We start from the raw sequence: 21,018 nt of genomic DNA, 5'->3' as shown, positions 1-21,018 counted from the left end.
TATTGTATTGTACCTATCACCAGTTGCATCTGTCGCCCGACATCCTATCTCTCCCATCATCTTTCACCCTCCTCAGTCCACCTATTGCTGGCTGGCCCTCGTTTCACCCTCCCCCCTCCTCTTTATAGCTGTTATCTACCCGCTCCACTCAAGACCTAATGCAGGATCTTGACCCACAAGTTGATAATTCCTTCCCCATCCAACCAAGATGCTACTAAACTCACTTGGTTCTTCCAGCAATTTCTTGCTCCGGATTCCAGCATCTGCACTGTCTCCATTTATTTTACGTAAATGTTTGACTGAGACCAAGACAGATATGAGATCCACCTCTGATGCAATTGTTTTCAGAGTGGGCGTGTGATGAAACTTCTTAGAGAAACAATTTAACACATTTTATAATCACTGGATCCCATCTTTCTGTCCCTGTGGGTCAATTAATTGGAACAGCTGGACTTGGAAATCAAACATCCTGTGTGCAGGGTTGTTAGATCAAGTATCTTGTGTGTAAGGTGACCATAGTGACTGCAGGAAACCTGTGCAAGGCTGGAGCTCATCAGTCTGAAGCCACAAACAGATTGCCAAAAGGGAAGGGACCAATGTTAAAAAAAAAACATAATTCCATAACTAGAAACAAATCAGCTCTCATTATTTTATCCACTGTAACAGTCTATATCTTTACAAATTAATTCCCTCCACTAACCACACTATTAATGCAGCACCTCATTTTTTGCTGGGAGGTGTCATTTTCCTCATTTCTTTGTTCCCTCTCCCCCCCATTTACATTTTCAATTTTTCTTTTAACTTTAGCAATCATCAGTTTGTGTTTACATACAACTTGAGGGGTCACTATCCTGACATATTAAATATGTTTCTTTCCATAAATGTTGCCTTGCTGGTTGAGTATTTCTAGCTGCTTTAGTTTTAATGTAGTCTAACTGCTGCACTGGTAATTTTGTTCTACTTGAACCTCTCGACTCTAGTTATTCAAGCAGCTCCTCTGAAGAGAATGGGAGATCTACATTGTGCCCCAGAGTGAAACCACACATTTGATGACGGATGAGAACTCCAGGCAGATAGCACATCACTTAAAGAGATTATCAATCGAGATTGATGAAGTGTAATACCACATCAAATTATTAATTGATGGTGTTAATCAGCATTTGAGCCTCCACGGTGGGAAATCAATGGCACATTAAAATCCAGAGAAAAGGGAGGATGTCAATGCTGGCACTTTGAAACAACAGAGCCAGCTGTAGAAGATGCATTCTCAGAGAGGTGGTTTCATCTGGAAGACCCAAAATTATGCATCTGCACAACCTGCTTTCAAGGCAGTATCAATCTTGGATGCTGTGCCCTGTGTATGGATTTCATTCAGCTGGACTGTCACGGGGGGAATTAGAAATAGTTGAATTCACATCTGTTTAGAGAGACTGAACTTACATTTAAATTGAGCTTTTGGTTTTGCAAGATTCTCAAAACACTTTACAGCCAATAAAGAACTTCATCATTGGTATAATGTCAGAAAAAAATGACAATTCTGTGCACAGCACAATCCCTCAAACACCAATGTGATTAATGGCCAGATTATCTGCTCTTTCCAGGATACTGGTTGAAGGATATATGTTGGCCAAAAAGACAGCATTCTTCAAATTATAAGGTGGTATATTTTACATCCAAGAGACCAGACAGAATCTTGACTCCAAGGAATCAACTTCAACAGTGCAGCACTCTCTCAGCACTGCACATCCGCCTAGGTTGGCTCTTGAGGGGATGGAATTGGATCAATCCACAGGCCCTTTCAGGATTCGAATAGGAAATAAGAATTACCCAATTTATTTCAACATCTATCTTACTTGGAAGAAAAATTGCAGCACTATTATTCTAGTAATATAATAAGCTACGCTCAAATACACCAGATATTTAAATCAGTGTAGAACTGTTAATTTGGGAAAAAACAGGAATAATGTAATACGTATGACAATAAGCTTTCATTCACATCAGACTTTGTATCTGCATAGAAGCATAGACACAAAGAAAAATAGGTGCAGTAGTAGGCCATTCCGACCTTCGAGCCAGCACTGCCATTCAATATGATCATGGCTGATCATCTAAAATCAGTACCCCGTTCCTGCTTTTTCCTCAAATCCTTTGATTCCTTTAGCCCCAAGAGCTTAATCTAACTCTCTCTTGAAAACATCAGGTAAATTGGCCTCCACCATCTTCTGTGGCAGAGGATTCCACAGATTCACAACTTTCTTATTCTTAAACTGTGACCTCTGGTTCTGGACTCCCCCAACATCAGGAACATTTTTCCTGCATCTAGCCTGTCCAATCCTTTAGGAATTGTATATGTTTCTATAAGATCCCCTCTCATCCTATATTCCAGTGAATACAAGCCCAGTTGACCCATTCTTTCATCATATGTCAGTCCCGCTTTCCCGGGAATTAACCTGGTGAACCTGTGCTGCACTCCCTCAATAGCAATAATGTCCTTCCTCAAATTAGGAGACCAAAATTGCACACAATACTCCAGGTGCGGTATCACCAGGGCCCTGTACAACTGCAGTAGGTCCTCCATGTTCTGAAACTCAAATCCTCTCGCAATGAAGGCCAACATGCCTTTGGTATTCCAAGGTGTCCTAATCTACAATTACGTTAATAATAATAAATCAGAAACGCTGCCAAATCAGGAATTACAACCAAGATGTAATTCATGTTACCTTTTGCTGTTCTGAAGAACTGCAAGGCCTCCTCCTTCACCTTCATGCGGCCCATTGTTTCAGCATCCAAGCCCTCCCAGTTAACCAGGTTGAGGTTAGCACCAAAGTCGATCAAAAGTTTTACAAATTGTACATCACATCCATGCCGCAGGACCGCATCCAGAATGCAGATGGGCGAAGCCCTGGGAAAGGCCTTAACATCCACCTGTCCCCAGTAGTTATAATTGGGGTTAGCTCCGGCTTTCAGTAACAACTTGAAACACTGGAGATGATGATAGGCAGAACTGATATAGAGTGGGCACACTCCTAGTGATGTAAATCTTCGAGCAGCAGGTGCTGAGAGTCGACTGGCTAAATGATGATCAACATCAACATTAGCACCATATCTGAAAGAAGAGAATAAACAGGGTTACAAGACTGTCAGTGACTTCCATAGAAAAATCAACTCACTGCTTCTCACAAAGTATTGTTGCACGATGCTTCTATATAGGTATGTTGCAAAACCTACCTTCAGCGGTGCTGCAGTTCTGTCGCTGCCCGTGTGCGCGATTTTGGCACCTTTGAGAGGGGGGCGGGTTTAAAACGCGATTTTCTCTAGGGTATTCAAATCGAGGCTGTTCAGCCTGCCTAGTTGCTGATGAAAAATCGCTGCGACATTAGTTCGCTGCAGGTATTTTTAAACTAAATTGGTTTATTTAATTGTTATAGTAAGTTAAAAATCATCCTCTAAACCCGCGACCGCCGCCAACGGGACGGATCTCATGTAGGGGACAACGCAAGGTAGGCTGTTTATTTTTACATTAAAAAGCGCTTCTTAAGATCCCTTTATACAAAATGTTATGTTGCGAGTAGCTAATTTGGGGGCCCATTCAATCTTGCAGTATTTTTCTGGGCATATGGGGTACAAATTCACCGCAATGGGAACATTCCAAACCAGCGCGTTCCACACGATCCCACTTACAAGCTGATTTAAATGGCCATTAATTTACAGCAATTGAACACTAAATCCCTTCCATTTGGCCTATAAATCATGTTTTATTGTGAATTCTTGTGTGAATGTTATTTGGACAGGCTATTTAAAAATGTTAATCTTTTCTTAAGAAATGGATAGATGTTTAGATCTAGTAATTGAAGTTTGTGAATAGCTACAAGTGGGTAACTAACTAATTATATGCTTTAATTTCAGGTCATCCAAGTAAGATTGTTTAATATTTGTTTCAGAATGCTTCAATCTATAATAACTGAAAATTTCTTTCAGTTCTCTTAATTTTTAATAAAGTTATGGCCATTTCACTGTCCTCGATCACAGCTTTTGTGCTAAGTCAATGGAAAATCAATAGGGAACAAGATGCTAATTTCCGAGTATGAAAATGGCCATACCTTTTTTAATACTTAAGATATGAAAGTGAATTAGGTGTCAAATTAAACTTATTTTTGTGCTTTATCTGATGGGATAAATTGCAGACTTGATTTTTAAAATCTCAAAATTTTGTAACATTGCTATTCTATATCTTGTGGGGATAGTTATTTGGTCATTTTACAGCACTTTCTCTGTAACTGTAACGCTGTTTCACTAGATTTTGCACTCTGCTTATTTTTTGCTCTTTGCACAACTTGGTGTACTTATAGGTAGACACAAAATGCTGGGTAACTCAGGCAGCATCTCTGGAGAGAAGGACTGGGTGAAGTTTCGGGTCGAGACCCTTCTTCAGACTTGTGTATGGCTTGATTGTATAGTATGATTTGACTGAACAGCATATAAAGTTTTTCCACTGTATCTCGCTACAAGTGCCAAAGATAAACTAAAAGCAAGACCAATACCAGCAATGTAAGGTTAAGAGGATGTTGAATAGATGTGTTCAAAGTCTAAGATTTTATTATCGTATAATAATGTGGGGAAATTATTTCTGCTGGAAAAAAGTCTAGCAACACATAAATGTTAAACGTTAGTGAAATAATGGCAGGCGTTGGGCTGTTCTTCAATGGAGAGCCTCAATGATCTGGAATCTACTATGTCAAAGAACCAGCTGGAACAGATTAAAAAAGTACCAGCAAATGACAACTGAATGTATTCTTGATGGGGATATAAAACTGTAGGACGAGGGAGAAAGAACAAGAGTTGGAACTAATTTGTTAACTCTTTCAAAGCAACAAATGATGGAGAGCCTCAGGTCAGGTAGCATCCGTCGTGGGAAATGGTATTGGTATTTTATTGTCACTTGTACCAAGATTTGCTACCCAGGCAAATCATACCTGGAAGTGGAAGTGGAAGTGGAAGTGGAAGTGGTGGAGGCAGGTTCATTGGTATCATTTAAAAATAAATTGGATAGGCATATGGATGAGAAGGGAATGGAGGGTTATGGTATGAGTGCAGGCAGGTGGGACTAAGGGGAAAAAAAAAGAAAAAAAAATTGTTCGGCACGGACTTGTAGGGCCGAGATGGCCTGTTTCCGTGCTGTAATTGTTATATGGTTATATGTTATATGGTTATACCATACATGAATATATCAGGTAGTAGAATAACCTCGGTCTACTACCTGACATTCAACATTACTTTCTCAACATAAAATAGACACAATCAGTTCATTCGTTGCAGATATGTGCATCTTCCCATTTCTAGTTTCACTATTATAGATCTTCTCTGTGCTCTCTCCATTGTCCATCTTTTATCTTTATATGTCAACCAGATAACGGCGCAGTGGCTCATCTGATAGAGCTGATACCTCATAGCTCTAAAGACTCAGGCTCAGTCCTGCCTTGGATGGAGTTTGCACATTCTCTGTGACGGTATCCAACATTCCAAAGATGTGCAGCTAATTGACTGCTGTAAATCACCCTCATTGTGTAAGTGAGCAATATAATCTGGGAGAGATGAGAATATGGGATTAATATAGGATTAGTGTAAATGGGTGATTAGTCAGCACAGACTCAGTGGGCTGAAGAGCCATTTTCCATACTGTATCCCTCTACCAAGTTTGATACAAGTTTGGCATTCCTAGTTTACCAATTCTATCCCTCAAGGAATGTAATCTTTTGCTTAGTTTTGTTTTTAAAATGGACAAATCTGTATCTTAAATTTTAGGATTTGCCTCAGGGATAGGTCCTTTAGTGGATAGTGAATAGGTCTTAACCCCACCCCATCAAACTTACTTGATTAGTTCTTTGAGGATGTCCGCTCTGCCCACACGGGAGGCATGATACACAGGCTTGCTGCGGTGGTGGCAACTTCCATTCGGGTCAGCACCTGCCTTTACGAGGATGCGGGTACATTCCACATGGCCATTCAGAACAGCCACGTACAGCGCAGTCTGTCCCTTGACATCAACCAAGTCCACCTCAGCTCCTTGCTTGAGCAAGTAGTCTGCGCAGTCAGCGTGGCCCGCAGTGGCAGCAATGCGCAGGGGAGTGCACGGCAGCCAGCCACAGCACCAGACCGACTTCTCGTTGATTCTCCTGAAGCACAAAAGAGCTTATATGAACAATTCACTCCCATTTCACTTTGCCTTCAATGTCATTCAGATAAACCACCACACACGCACGCACACACAGGAATGGATTGTACAAGAATTAATACTCCTCTGGACATGATATGCAAATCTCCGAATCACAACCCTTGCACTTGAAAACCTTGAAAACCAAAACAACAAGGATTCTTTGCATTAATTTAGCAAGAAGAGTCACTACTCAAAAAATTGTTGTATTCTTTTCCATCTCTACAAATCACCACAATTTCAGACTCATATTAAAAAAAACGCAGCTGCAGAACTCTAACACAAAGACAGAAAGTGCAAAAGCTACATCTGTGGACTGACGATTAATGTGTCAGGCCGAAGACCCTCAGTCAGAACAGCAAAGGAGAAAAAGAAGCTTGTTAAGCTAAAGGGGTAGAGAGTGGGAAAAGGGTGTATATAATGGGACGGTGAAAAGCAATGAATTGGTGCAGTTTGAGAATGAGAATATAGACAACATAATACAGACAATATAATGTACGAATTTTACTTCGGAGTCACGTGAGTGATTCCGTGAAGAACCCGCTCAGTGCGCAGGCGCGGCATTAACGCCAGCAGTGCAACAGCGGCCAAGCGGGAGTCGGGCGCTCCCGCTACTAGCCTGAAAGAAAGGAACGTTAGGTAAGTACTTACCTTCATCGGTCTTTACCTTGTGTTTTTTGCTCCAGGGGGAGCAAAGCAGCAGAGGGAAGCGGCCCCCGTTCGACTCCAGCGAAGGAGCCGACAGTGGAGGGGGGGAGAGGCGGCAACGGGACCGCACACGCTGCGGTCCACAGACACGGGTGCTGCGCTGATGCCCGGTCCGCTAAACAGCTGTTTGACTAACAGCAGCGGACTGGAGGGAAATTCAAAAACCGGCCGGCACCCCTGCAGACTCCCGACAAGGAGACTCGCCGCCCGAGAACCGCTGAAATGCCGCCCGAAAACGGCAGACAGCCTCACACAAGGTCAGGACCAAACCTCAGGCTGGAGACAGACACGGAAGATGGGATCAGCACTTCAAACTAAAAACAAGAATGTCTGTTTCCCCAAGCCAGAGGAGGTCATGGAGCTAAAAACTCCAGAAAAACTGCCAAGGGAGCTAACACTCCCACTCCAGTGCTATTGCACTGGCCATCTCCCTTGTCGAGGGATTGATGGGACCAGAGTTGGGCTGGTCAAGAAGAGGGGTCACTGGCTGAACAACATCGGGAGTATGCTTGAGGTACAGGATCAGGAACAGCTGCTGGGTGTGGGCGCTATGTGGCTTCACCACTAGCGAGATAAATTTCAGTCTCGACTGACGGACCAGCTTACTACCTGTTCTTTTCAAAGAACCTCTCCAAGACAGGTAGTCATGAGGTGTTGGATTTCATCACGCCTCCCCTAAATTGCATTTACTCAAAGTGCCCACCATTATTGGGGGATACATTGAGCATCGCTCTCAAAAAACCCAATATTTAAAAATGAATTTGATATGCCTGATGTCGGCTATCATTCACATGCTCTTCCAGAGGTCAGGGTAGTATGGCAAAACACCTGACCCTACTGTTCGCAGTGCCCCGCAACTTCTCAGGAAGTTATAAAACCTGCCTTCAACCAAAATTCACAAGACTGTGAGAACGCCGACACAACAACTTAGCCAGACAGCAGGATCCGTGATCAAGCCAAGTTTTTAAAAAAGGTACACAAAAAAGCTGGAGAAACTCAGCGGGTGCAGCAGCATCTATGGAGCGAAGGAAATAGGCAACGTTTCGGGCCGAAACCCTTCTTCAAACAAAGTTTTTCAAAAAACTGGACGACGTGTCAAAAATATCGGGGTAAGGCGGCAGGGTCTGGAATGAGCACCACACGTAAACCAGTCAGCAGTACCTCTAATGCATCCACCAGCAGCTGGGTATACCAGTATGGTACGCGTTTGAAAGCTCGGGGCCTGCATGTTTAAATCGTTTTGTAAGCCTTTCAGGCTGGGGGCCCAGAGTGTGTGGGGGGGGGGGGGTGGGGTGGGAGGGGGGGGGAAACTTTTTTTAAATCTCTCCCTGCACGTGGAACCCGACCTTTGGACCGGGGTTTCCGTTGTCGTTGGGCCCCATAACCATGGCGGCCTCCAACAGGGTCTGAAGCCGGGGACTCTGGTGCTACGATCACCGTCGCCGTCGGGGCTGGCCGAGTCCGGAGCAGTGGGGGAATACACTTGTTTAAAGAAGCATGGGGCTGCTAACTAGTATGCTGCTGCTGCTGCTGCTGCTGCTGCACATTGCTACAACAGAGAGTCGGAGGCTCCAACGGCAGGTCTGTGGACGGCGGCACCGGGAGCCCGGGCACATCACTAAAGGGTCCCTGGAGGGAGACCGCTTTTCAGGGCTCTCGCAACGGCGACTTACCCCGCCCGAGTTGCGGGGTCAAAGAGCTCCTGGAGCGGATCATTGCAGATACCTAACATCACCGTTGGCGCGGCTTGGAATGGCCGCGGGACTCTGCGAGCCGCACAATTCGCCAAAATCTAAACAGCAAGACCAGGGTGTGCGACCTCGCACCACCCGGCGTGGCTTTAATGGCCGTGGGACAATCGCCATCGCCAGCCGGGGGCTTTGACTTTGACTCTGACATCGGGGGGGGAGAGTGCAGTGGAGAGATAAGTTTATTAGGCCTTCCATCACAGCGATGTGATGGATGTTTATGTAAATTATGTTGTGTCTTGGGTCTATGTGTTTGTAATGTATGGCTGCAGAAACGGCATTTCGTTTGGACCTCAAGGGGTCCAAATGACAATTAAATGTATCTTGTATCTTGTATCTTGTAATGCATCCACCAGCTGGGTATACCTTATGGTACTGGTGAAAGCTCGAGGCCTGCATGCCAATCCTGTAAGCCTTTCAGGCCAGGGCCCAGAGCAGGCCCCAGGGAAAATGCGCCACCCCCACCACGTCATACGACGTGTAAGACTCGTTGGACCGGGAGGAAACAGAAGAATACCCATAACCATGGAGGTAGGTGGGTCTGGTTCCTGCCAGCATATAGAGAACAAGGGTGCTCTACTAACAGGGGGCGATTATAGTAGTGAAACGAAGAAATTGGCTGTGGCAGCAGTATTAGCTACAAAACAGCTCCTTGAAACGCTGGGGTTCGTCCTACTCCAGATAAATCTAGGTTGAAGCCATCTACTACCATGGACAAATCAGACCTTTGCACTATCAAAATCTACAAAGTACAAAGGTACATGCACTAAAATGATATTCGGGTCACTATGATCGAATCATGAAATTACCCACTGGAGCTATATCAGAGCTACAGTGGGGGGAGGGGGGGGCAGAGAATGTGTGGCACAGTTTCAGCCCTATCATCATCACTAAACCTACTTTAGTTATTAATCAGATGCCAGTGCTCAAGCCTGGGGGGGGGGGCAACTAACTCCATATCCAGCACAGGTGCCAGATGGACTAAACCAGAGTCATCATTACCACACACACTGGGCATCAATTTAGAAATGTTGAGCGCCTATTATGATTTTAAAAGCATATGCATCTAAAATGCAGCACTTGCATGTGCGGTTACGGATTGATAATACTACGGTGGTGGCTTATATTAACCATATGGGGAGCATAAAATCATTATCGTGCGACAAATTGGTCAATCAGATCTGGCAATGGTGTGTCGAAAGACATATTTTACTATCGGCTGCCTATCTACTAGGTAAGCTAAATACAGTGGCAGACACCAGGTCACGGAAAAATTTAATGATAACATCGAATGGATGTTAAACCCAAAATATTTGCTAAAGTTATTAAGCAATATGGAACGCCAGATATCGATTTGTTTGCATCAAGACGGAATCACCAGTTACCTATGTATGTGACTTGGGAACCAGACCAGAGGCAGCAGCGGTAGATGCCTACACGCTGGATTGGGGGGAATTTCTGCTTTTTGCTTTCCCTCCCTTCTGCCTCATCAGTCGGGTACTTCGCAATACAGATGGACTCTGCTTCTGGGATATTGATGGTGCCCGACTGGCCTACACAGCCATGGTTCCCAGTTCTTCACGACATGGTGGTCGAGTCACCTATGGATTTCCCTAGTGGACCACGGTTGTTGACTCACCCAGTATCAGGCATAAGCCACCCATGCCATGAAAACATCAAACTCCTGGGTTGTAGGTTTTGAATAGACCTTACCAGGGACTGGGATTATCCGAATGAACTATCACCACCATGTCGGCATCCCTGCGAACATCCACCAGGAGGCAGTATTTAACCTGTATCAAAAATGGGAGAAGTACTGCCAGGAAACAGGGACAACATATGCAACTGCCACAACCACCGACGTGCTGGAGTTCCTGGCCCATCTACACCATGACGAAGGGATCAGTTACAGTGCCATCAATACAGCACAAAGCGGCCTGTCTGCTTACCTAAAACCAGCAGGACAGCAGGCCATGGGATCCCATCCTCTGGTGGTAAAACTCATGAAGGGCATTTTTAATATTAAGCCCCTAAACCCAGGTATACCCATGTTTGGGATATCAGTGTGGTATTGACATACCTCAGGGAATGGCCACGAGCTAGATCCCTCAGCCTCGAGATATCTACATTAAAGACGCTCATGTTAAATGGCACTCGCATCTGCTCAGAGGGTCCAGTCGCTGCACAAATTAAGACTGGACAACATGGAGGTCGCCCCAGACCAGATTACGTTCATCATTCTAGGTCTGGTGAAACAAAGCAGGCCAGGAACGCCCAATCCACTGGTGGTATTCCGGGCCTACCCACCAGAGCCAAGGTTGTGTGTGGTGACCCATCTACAACAATATATAGACACAACCCACAATCTCAGAGGGAGAGAAAAAGCCTTATGGGTCAGCCACAAGAAACCTCATGGCGGGGTAACGAGCCAAACCATTTTACGGTGGCTCAAACAGGTACTGAAAGCTGCCGGAATAGACACTAATACATTTAAATCCCATTCCACTAGGGCAGCATCGACATCAGCGGCTGAACGAATGGACGTCCCGGTTGACCACATTCTCAATACGGCAGGATGGTCGAGGGAAACGATATTCAGAATGTTTTTAATAATAAACCGTTGATAAAGCCTGACTTATTTGCAGACAGAATATTACAAACTGCAAATATTTAATATAAGCTCGGGGGAGCTATTTATTTTTGTTATTGTTAATAAATACCTTTCTGTTTCTTGAAAAAACAGATCCATCGGTTGATTACGATAACACTTCCTCCCTCAAGAACTTCGGCAGTGAGTGAAATAAAACTGTTACACGGTTTGAAATCACAGACCTTTGAAGTCTTCACGGAATCACTCACGTGACTCGGAAGTAAAATAGTAAGATTAAACGAGAACTTACCAGTTCGAAGTTTGATCTGTATTTTATGAGGAGTTACGATGAGGGATTACGTGCCCTCCGCTCCCACCCTCATTATATAGATCAAACTAGTAAACTGATGTCTCCTTGATCTTTACTATGTTTACTTCAAATAACTGTGTCTATCTGTGATTCCACACCGCTGCTTGGAAGTATGCCGCGCCTGCGCACTGAGCGGGTTCTTCACGTAATCCCTCATCGTAACTCCTCATAAAATACAGATCAAACTTCGAACTGGTAAGTTCTCATTTAATCTTACTATTATGAAATGCAGAGCAGGAAGACATGCTTGTCAAGTGAATCTGGGCACATTCTCCACTCCATTCTTCACCATTTTTATTTTTCTACTTATAATATCATTATCAATTTCCATGGACTTGTAGGACATCTGACTACCAGCTCTTTTCCAATGTGTTGATTTACATATCTCATTTAAGTTATTTTAATTCTCTCTTTATGTTGCTGTTACTGCTTGTTAACTTTAGTTGGTTCTGCAATTCATCAGGATTGAAGTTGGTATTTACTTTTATGCATGCTTTTTCTCTTAGGTTTTATGTTGTTCCTTATTTCTTTGATCATCCATAAATGATTCTTTTGGCAAGTAGAGCTATTGGCCCCGAGGGGTATAAACTAGCTCTGCATCACATTATTTATAAACACCTCCTGCTGATCTACCAGAACTTTACCCATTAACAGATGGATACAGTTTCCCATGGGCCGTCTTAGTGTCATGTCACTGTGTTATCCCTGTCACTGTGTTATCCCGAGTTAGAAGCTTAGTAGCCATTTCAAGTTTCTCCATTTGAAACACTGTATTAGATTTGATAATTTGACGATCACTTAGAAAATACAGTGCCCTCCATAATGTTTGGAACATAGACCCATCATTTATTTATTTGCCTCCGTACTCCGCAATTTGAGATTTGTAATAGAAAAAAAAAATCACATGTGGTTAAGGTACACATTGTCAGATTTTAATAAAGGATATTTTTATACATTTTGGTTTCACTGTGTAGAAATTACAGCAGTGTTTATACATAGTCCTGTTTCAGGGCACCGTAATGTTTGGGACGTAGCAATGTAATGTAAATGAAAAGTAGTCATGTTTAGTATTATGTTGCATATCCTTTACATGCAATGACTGCAAAGTCTGCGATTCATGGACATCACCAGTTGCTGGGCGTCTTCTCTGGTGACGCACTGCCAGACCTGTATTGCAGCTATCTTTAGCTTATGCTTGATTTGGGGGCTAGTCCCCTACAGTTTTCTCTTCAGCATATAAAAGTTCAAGTTCAAGTTTGCGTTTATTGTCACTTAACCAATTAAGCTACAGTGAAATTTGAATTATGCTCAATTGGGTTCAGATCGGGTGATTGATTTGCACACTCAAGAATTGACCATTGTTTTGCTTAGAAAAACTAATTTGTTCCTTTAGCAATATGTTTGGGATCATTGTCTTGCTGTAGAATGAACCACCAGCTAATGAGTTTTGAGGCATTTGTTTGAACTTGAGCAGATAGGGTGTCTATACACTTCAGAATACATTATGCTTCTACCATCAGCAGTTGTATCATCAACGAAGATAAATGAGCCAGTACCTTCAGCAGCCATACATGCCCAGGCCATAACAACCCCACCACTGTGTTTCATAGATGAGGTGGTATGCTTTGGATCTTGGGCAGTTTCTTCCCTCCTCCATACTTTGCTCTTGCCATCACTCTGATATGTTAATCTTCATCTCATCTGTCCACGAGACGTTTTCCAGAACTGTGGTTGCTCTTTTAAGTACTTCTTGGCAAACTTTAACCTGGCCATCCTATTATTCCGACTAACCAGTGGTTTGCATCTTGCAGTGTAGCCTCTGTATTTCTGTTCATGAAGTCTTCTGCGGACTGTTGTCATTGATAAATCCACATCTGAAGACTGTTTCTGATCTGTCGGACAGGTGTTTGAGGATTTTTCTTTATTGCATCCAGGTAGAGCTCCTGAAGGGCCTTGTTGGGGAACTGGAGAAGCAAGTGGATGACCTCCGGTTCGTACGAGAAATGGAGTCGTTCCTCGACAAGTCCTACAGTACGATTGTTACACCTAAGGTACTGGAAGAGAGAAGGTGGGAGACAGTGAGAAAGGGAGGGAAGCATGGAATGCCAACGTCCCCGGGTGGTGTACCTCTTGTAAACAGGTTCATCCGCTTAGAAGCTGTTGGGACAGAAGACGTGAGCGGCGGACTGGCTTGCGATGCGAATAGGGCTGTTGAGCCAAAACCAAAAAGGCCTAAGGCAGGCAAGGCCATTGTAGTGGGAGACTCCATCGTGAGAGGTACGGACAGGGGTTTCTGCGGCAACAGACGGGATGCGAGGATGGTGTGCTGCCTTCCCGGTGCCAGGATCCAGGATGTCACGGACAGAGTGCAGAAAATCCTCAAGGGCGAAGGTGAACATCCGGAAGTGGTAGTGCATGTCGGCACAAACGATGTCGGAAAAAAGGGGATGAATATTCTGCAGCGTGACTTTAGAGAGCTCGGAAAAATGTTGAAAAGCAGGACCTCCAGGGTTGTTATCTCCGGTTTGCTTCCAGTTCCCCGTGCTAGCGAGAGCAGGAACAGGGAGATACGGGACCTGAACGTGTGGCTGAGGAACTGGTGCACGGGGCAGGGATTTAGATTCTTAGATCACTGGGATCTGTTTTGGGGTAAGGGGGAACTGTACAAAAGGGACGGATTGCATCTTAACAGGTGTGGGACCAGCATTCTGGCAGGCAGGTTTGCCACTGCTACACGGGTGGCTTTAAACTGAATAAGGGGGGTGGGGTGTTGAATGGGATAGTGGAGGATGGAGTTAAAGGGAAAGGGTTTCTTAAATGTGTGAGCGTAGAGACCGAGGGTAGAAGAAATAGGTAGCAAGGTGAAAAGTAAAAGTGGCAGGCAGACAAAACCAGGGCAAAAATCAAAAAGGGCCACTTTTCAACATAATTGTATAAGGGGTAAGAGTGTTGTAAAAACAAGCCTGAAGGCTTTGTGTCTCAATGCAAGGAGCATTCGTAATAAGGTGGATGAGTTGAATGTGCAGATAGCTATTAATGACTATGATATAGTTGGGATTACGGAGACATGGCTCCAGGGTGACCAAGGCTGGGAGCTGAACATCCAGGGATATTCAATATTCAGGAGGGATAGACAGAAAGGAAAAAGAGGTGGGGTAGCATTACTGATTAGAGAGGAGATTAATGCAATGGAAAGGAAGGACATTAGTTTGGAGGATGTGGAATCGGTATGGGTAGAGCTGCGAAACACTAAGGGGCAGAAAACGCTGGTGGGTGTTGTGTACAGGCCACCTAACAGTAGTAGTGAAGTTGGAGATGGTATCAAACAGGAAATTAGAAATGCGTGCGACAAAGGCAAAACAGTTATAATGGGTGACTTCAATCTACATATAGATTGGGTGAATCAAATTGGCAGGGGTGCTGAGGAAGAGGATTTCTTGGAATGTATGCGGGATAGTTATCTAAATCAACATGTAGAGGAACCAACGAGAGAGCAGGCTATTTTAGACTGGGTATTGAGTAATGAGGAAGGGTTAGTTAGCAATCTTGTTGTACGTGCCCCCTTGGGCAAGAGTGACCATAATATGGTTGAGTTCTTCATTAGGATGGAGAGTGACATTGTTAATTCAGAAACAATGGTTCTGAACTTAAAGAAAGGTAACTTTGATGGTATGAGACGTGAATTGGCCAAGATTGGCTGGCAATTAATTCTAAAAGGGTTGACGGTGGATATGCAATGGAAGGCATTTAAAGACTGCATGGATGAACTACAAAAATTGTTCATACCAGTTTGGCAAAAGAATAAATCAGGGAAGGTAGTACATCCGTGGATAACAAGGGAAATCAGGGATAGTATCAAAGCGAAGGATGATGCGTACAAATTAGCCAGAAAAAGCAGCATACCGGGACTGGGAGAAATTCAAAGACCAGCAGAGGAGGACAAAGGGCTTAATTAGGAAAGGGAAAATAGATTATGAAAGAAAACTGCCAGGGAACATAAAAACTGACTGCAAAGGTTTTTATAGATATGTGAAAAGAGATTAGTTAAAACAAATGTAGGTCCCTTGCAGTCAGAAACAGGTGAGTTGATCATGGGGAACAAGGATATGGCGGACCAATTGAATAACTACTTTGGTTCCGTCTTCACTAAGGAAGACATAAATAATTTGCCGGAAATAGCAGGGGACCACGGGTCAAAGGAGTTGGAGGAATTGAGTGAAATCCAGGTTAGCCGGGAAGTGGTGTTGGGTAAATTGAATGGATTAAAGGCCGATAAATCCCCAGGGCCAGATAGGCTGCATCCCAGAGTACTTAAGGAAGTAGCTCCAGAAATAGTGGATGCATTAGTAATAATCTTTCAAAACTCTTTAGATTCTGGAGTAGTTCCTGAAGATTGGCGGGTAGCAAACGTAACCCCACTTTTTAAGAAGGGAGGGAGAGAGAAAATGGGGAATTACAGACCAGTTAGTCTAACATCGGTAGTGGGGAAACTGCTAGAGTCAGTTATTAAAGATGGGATAGCAGCACATTTGGAAAGTGGTGAAATCATTGGACAAAGTCAGCATGGATTTACGAAAGGTAAATCATGTCTGATGAATCTTATAGAATTTTTCGAGGATGTAACTAGTAGCGTGGATAGGGGAAAACCAGTGGATGTGGTGTATCTGGACTTCCAGAAGGCTTTCGACAAGGTCCCACATAAGAGATTAGTATACAAACTTAAAGCACAAGGCATTGGGGGTTCAGTATTGATGTGGATAGAGAACTGGCTGGCAAACAGGAAGCAAAGAGTAGGAGTAAACGGGTCATTTTCACAATGGCAGGCAGTGACTAGTGGGGTACCGCAAGGCTCAGTGCTGGGACCCCAGCTATTTACAATATATATTAATGATCTGGATGAGGGAATTGAAGGCAATATCTCCACGTTTGCGGATGACACTAAGCTGGGGGGCAGTGTTAGCTGTGAGGAGGATGCTAGGAGACTGCAAGGTGACTTGGATAGGCTGGGTGAGTGGGCAAATGTTTGGCAGATGCAGTATAGTGTGGATAAATGTGAGGTTATCCATTTTGGTGGCAAAAACGGGAAAGCAGACTATTATCTAAATGGTGGCCGATTGGGAAAGGGGGAGATGCAGCGAGACCTGGGTGTCATGGTACACCAGTCATTGAAGGTAGGCATGCAGGTGCAGCAGGCAGTAAAGAAAGCGAATGGTATGTTAGCTTTCATTGCAAAAGGATTTGAGTATAGGAGCAGGGAGGTTCTTCTGCAGTTGTACAGGGTCTTGGTGAGACCACATCTGGAGTATTGCGTACAGTTTTGGTCTCCAAATCTGAGGAAGGACATTATTGCCATAGAGGGAGTGCAGAGACGGTTCACCAGACTGATTCCTGGGATGTCAGGACTGTCTTATGAAGAAAGACTGGATAGACTTGGTTTATACTCTCTAGAATTTAGGAGATTGAGAGGGGATCTTATAGAAACTTACAAAATTCTTAAGGGGTTGGACAGGCTAGATGCAGGAAGATTGTTCCCGATGTTAGGGAAGTCCAGGGCAAGGGGTCACAGCTTAAGGATAAGGGGGAAATCCTTTAAAACCGAGATGAGAAGAACTTTTTTCACACAGAGAGTGGTGAATCTCTGGAACTCTCTGCCACAGAGGGTAGTTGAGGCCAGTTCATTGGCTATATTTAAGAGGGAGTTAGATGTGGCCCTTGTGGCTAAGGGGATCAGGGGGTATGGAAAGAAGGCAGGTACGGGATACTGAGTTGGATGATCAGCCATGATCATATTGAATGGCGGTGCAGGCTCGAAGGGCCGAATGGCCTACTCCTGCACCTAATTTCTATGTTTCTATTATAGAGGGAATTCTTCTGTCATCAGTTGTGGAGGTCTTCCTTGGCCTGCCAGTCTCTTTGCGATTAGTAAGCTCACCAGTGCTCTCTTTCTTCTTAATGATGTTCCAAACAGTTGAATTTGGTAAGCCTAAGGTTTGGCTGATGTCTCTAACAGTTTTATTCTTGTTTCTCAGTCTCATAATGGCTTCTTTGACTTTCATTGACACAACGTTCGTCCTCATGTTGATAAACAGCAATAAAAGTTTCCAATGGTGATGGAAAGACTGGAGGAAAGACTAGCTGCTGAGAGCTCCCTTATATCTGCATGGGGGGGGGGGGGGGGGGGGGGGGGGGGGAGGACTATGCATAAACACAGCTGTAATTTCTACAAAATGTATAAAAATACCCTTGAATAAAATCTGACAATGTGCACTTTAACCACATGTGAGTTTTTTCTATTGCAAATAAATAAATGATGGGTCTTTGTCCCAAACATTATGGAGGGCACTGTATGCCTTTTCTCTTGCCTAAAAATGAAAAATCACTGAAATCGCCGATCATTTCTATTCTTTAGTTCAACCAATAAAGTAATCGCCTCCTCGTCTCTTTTTACACCTTTCATTAGTGAAGTGATTCCATTCTTTAGAACCAAGCCTACTCCTCCATGCGACAAAACCCTTCCCCCCCCCCCCCCCCCCCCGTTTGCATCATGTCATGCCCTCCAAGTGGAATTCACATCTTTAATTCATTTAACATCTACTTTCTAGAATGAATGTTTATCTGGCCACATACCCTATATGTCCTTCTGCTCATTTCTTCTTTCCATCTCCATTTGTTAAGATTTCCAGGGTAGTACCTTTAACAATCCACTTTGTCATTCCCATCTCATTTTTAAGTTCTGTGGTGTATACTATTTAGCTTTCCTGCTGGGTTCTTGTTCAACCCAGTTCAGTTTGACTTTCTCCTTATATTCCTACTTCTAACTCCTGCTATTTTCTACATTTCTCTTTCACAGGATACTAGCAGAAAATAAGAATAGGAGTAAGCCATTGAGCGCTTTTGAGCCAATTCCATTTATTGTAATATGACCGTGGCTGATCATCCAAATATAGTAATCTGTTCCTGACTATGCCCCATATTCCTTGACCCTTCTAGCCCACTTCATCAGCCACATTTTCACCTCTACTCTGCCTATCTCTGTGCCAAGTAATAATTAATGGTAAAATACTACAGGCGCTGGAAATCTCAAACCAAGTGCTGTGTGAACTCAGCAAGTCCAGAAGCCTCTGTGCAGGCAGAATATTTTTTTAATGATTTTTCCAGTTTAAAATGTTATATCACATTCTTGAGTGCATTTGTTCTCCAACAATGGAGGATGAGAACACAAACAAATCACTCAGTTGAATATAGCAACAAAGATATCTATATATAATCCCAGACAATTTCCCTAGATGGGAGTGAAACCCTGCTTATGGAATTGATCTTTGGCATATTAAAAATGAAGAAACGATGGTGACGTAATGAATATTACTTTGCACTTATCACTGTGAACGTACCCAATTTAGGACTATATGGACACCATGCCCACATTCCTAAATATTCACCTGCTCCATCGTTACATCATGAGGACAACCATGCAATATTCACTGAGGTAACCCGACTGCTTTGCCCAAAATCATGACTATCACCTAGAAGACCATGAAAAGTAAGAGCTGCAAAGTTGTAAACCTTTGTTCCCACATTGTTCGTCAAAATTATGAAACACCCATTACAAAACCCTGTGGTTGTATTTTCACCAAAAGCGCCACAATGCTTCAAAAAGATGCCCCACCATCAATTTCTCAAGAGCATCCTATTAACAAAGGCATTCAAGTAATCGTTAAGTTCCAAGAATTGTAACTCAAAATGCATTTTAAACATGCTGATATGTGAATTCTAATACATTCTGATTAAAGTGAGGCATTTGAACATGAATCAAGCAAGGGGGAGGGGAGGGGAAAAAAAAAGGGGGGGGGGGGGGTCTGGGGGAAGTGAGATGGTCCTTTCCAATGTTACACATCCAAAGGTTCATATCAACCCTGGCCCAGTCATTCACCTTAATTGAACAGGATTCTACAGGGTATTAAATTCCCCAATGGATGGTGAATAATGAGACTGGTCACTCTGGTCCACACTTAAATTATTATAACACAAGCTGGGTGGTAGGGAGAGAAGTCAAGTTTATTGTCATATACAAGGACAGTGAGGTACAAGGGATAATAAAATCTTGCTTGCAGCAGCATCACTGGCACATGGAGACAGACACAAAAATAAATTATACATAGAATTCTGCATGGGAGCAAAAATAAATCTGTGCAAGGGTTGTGGTAAGAGAGAACGTGGTTACAAAGATGCACCCTTGTTCTCGTTCGAAAGCAGAGCACTGCGTCAGTTGGAAGGCGAAGGCTGAAGCTGCACTGTCGGGGTCTGGGCTGAGGTGGGCGGGGTCCGCAGAGCGAGGGAGGGGTCCAGGAGAGCAGGATCCTCGGGAGAAAGGCTGAGAGACAGGGTTCTGAGAGGAGGGGATGGGATCTGAGAAGGGGAGGGGGTCTGAGTGGGAAGGAGCATCTGAGGAGAGGGGATCTGAGGGGCGGGGGGGGGGGGGATCTGAAGGGAGGGTTCTTGGTCCTCCAAAATATTCCAAATGGAGGGGGGGTCTGTGGGGAGCGGGGATATAGGTGGAGGTATCTGACGGGAGTGGAAGGAGGAGGGGGGGATCTGAGGGGCGGGGGGGATCTGAAGGGAGGGTTCTTGGTCCTCCAAAATATTCCAAATGGAGGGGGGGGGGGGGGGGTCTGTGGGGAACGGGGATATAGGTGGAGAGGTATCTGACGAGAGTGGAAGAGAGGAGGGGATCTGAGGGGCGGGGGATCTGAAGGGAGGGGTGATGTATGTGGGGAGGGGATCTGAGTGGGGAGGAGTATGTGAGGGGGGGGAGTGATGTGAGGGGAGGGGATCTGAGGGGCGGAGGTAATCAGGAGGGGGATCTGTGGGGACGGGGGATGTATGTGGAGGGGGTATCTGACGGGTGGGGAGGGTATCTGAGGGGGGTCCGTTGGGCCGTGTCCGGGAAGGGGGAGGGGAGCCGGGCGTCCATCACCTCCTGAAGTGGTCCTCCTTCAGCAGGGCGGCGACGGTGGCCAGGTCCCCCACGTAGGTGGCGTCGTGCAGCCGGGTGTCCGCCGTGCCCTCCTCCGCCGCCCCGTCGCAGAACTGCTCCCGCAGCCACTCCTTTAGGTCGCGGCCGGCCCTGGCGCCTGCAGCCGCCGCCGCCGCATCTTCCTCCTCCTCATCCCCCCGCTCCTCGGCTGCGGCGGCGCCACTGCAGCCCTTGACGCCCTGTCGCTCCGACATGATGGTGATGGTGAAGTGTCCTCTCCCCCTCCTTTACACCGTGGCCGCCCTTTGGTGGCCGCTATCCCGGTACCTGAGGCGCGGGCCCGCGTCCCGTCCCGCCCACTGGGGCCTCTGCAGCTGCGCGACCCCGAGCACAACACAGGCTGTGAAAACCCATACA

The 21,018-nt window shown here is 44.8% G+C and overlaps 1 protein-coding gene across 1 annotated transcript in view; it reads right to left on the bottom strand.

Annotated features, from left to right (window-relative positions):
- asb1 (ankyrin repeat and SOCS box containing 1) overlaps window positions 1–21,018 on the bottom strand; it is a 29,712-nt gene extending 8,694 nt beyond the window's left edge. Inside the window, exons 1-3 of the mRNA XM_055638503.1 lie at window positions 20,602–21,018; window positions 5,871–6,173; window positions 2,721–3,106 (exon numbers count right to left, since the gene is read on the bottom strand). Of these exons, the coding sequence (XP_055494478.1) occupies window positions 2,721–3,106; window positions 5,871–6,173; window positions 20,602–20,855 (943 nt within the window). The 5' untranslated portion in view covers window positions 20,856–21,018. The remainder of the gene's footprint in view (window positions 1–2,720; window positions 3,107–5,870; window positions 6,174–20,601) is intronic.

This window comes from Leucoraja erinacea, chromosome 7 (genome assembly GCF_028641065.1).
Source record: "Leucoraja erinacea ecotype New England chromosome 7, Leri_hhj_1, whole genome shotgun sequence".
In the NCBI taxonomy this organism is placed as follows: Eukaryota; Metazoa; Chordata; class Chondrichthyes; order Rajiformes; family Rajidae; genus Leucoraja; species Leucoraja erinaceus.
Note: the sequence above shows the minus strand (reverse complement) of the source record. Positions and strands in the feature narration are given on the sequence as shown.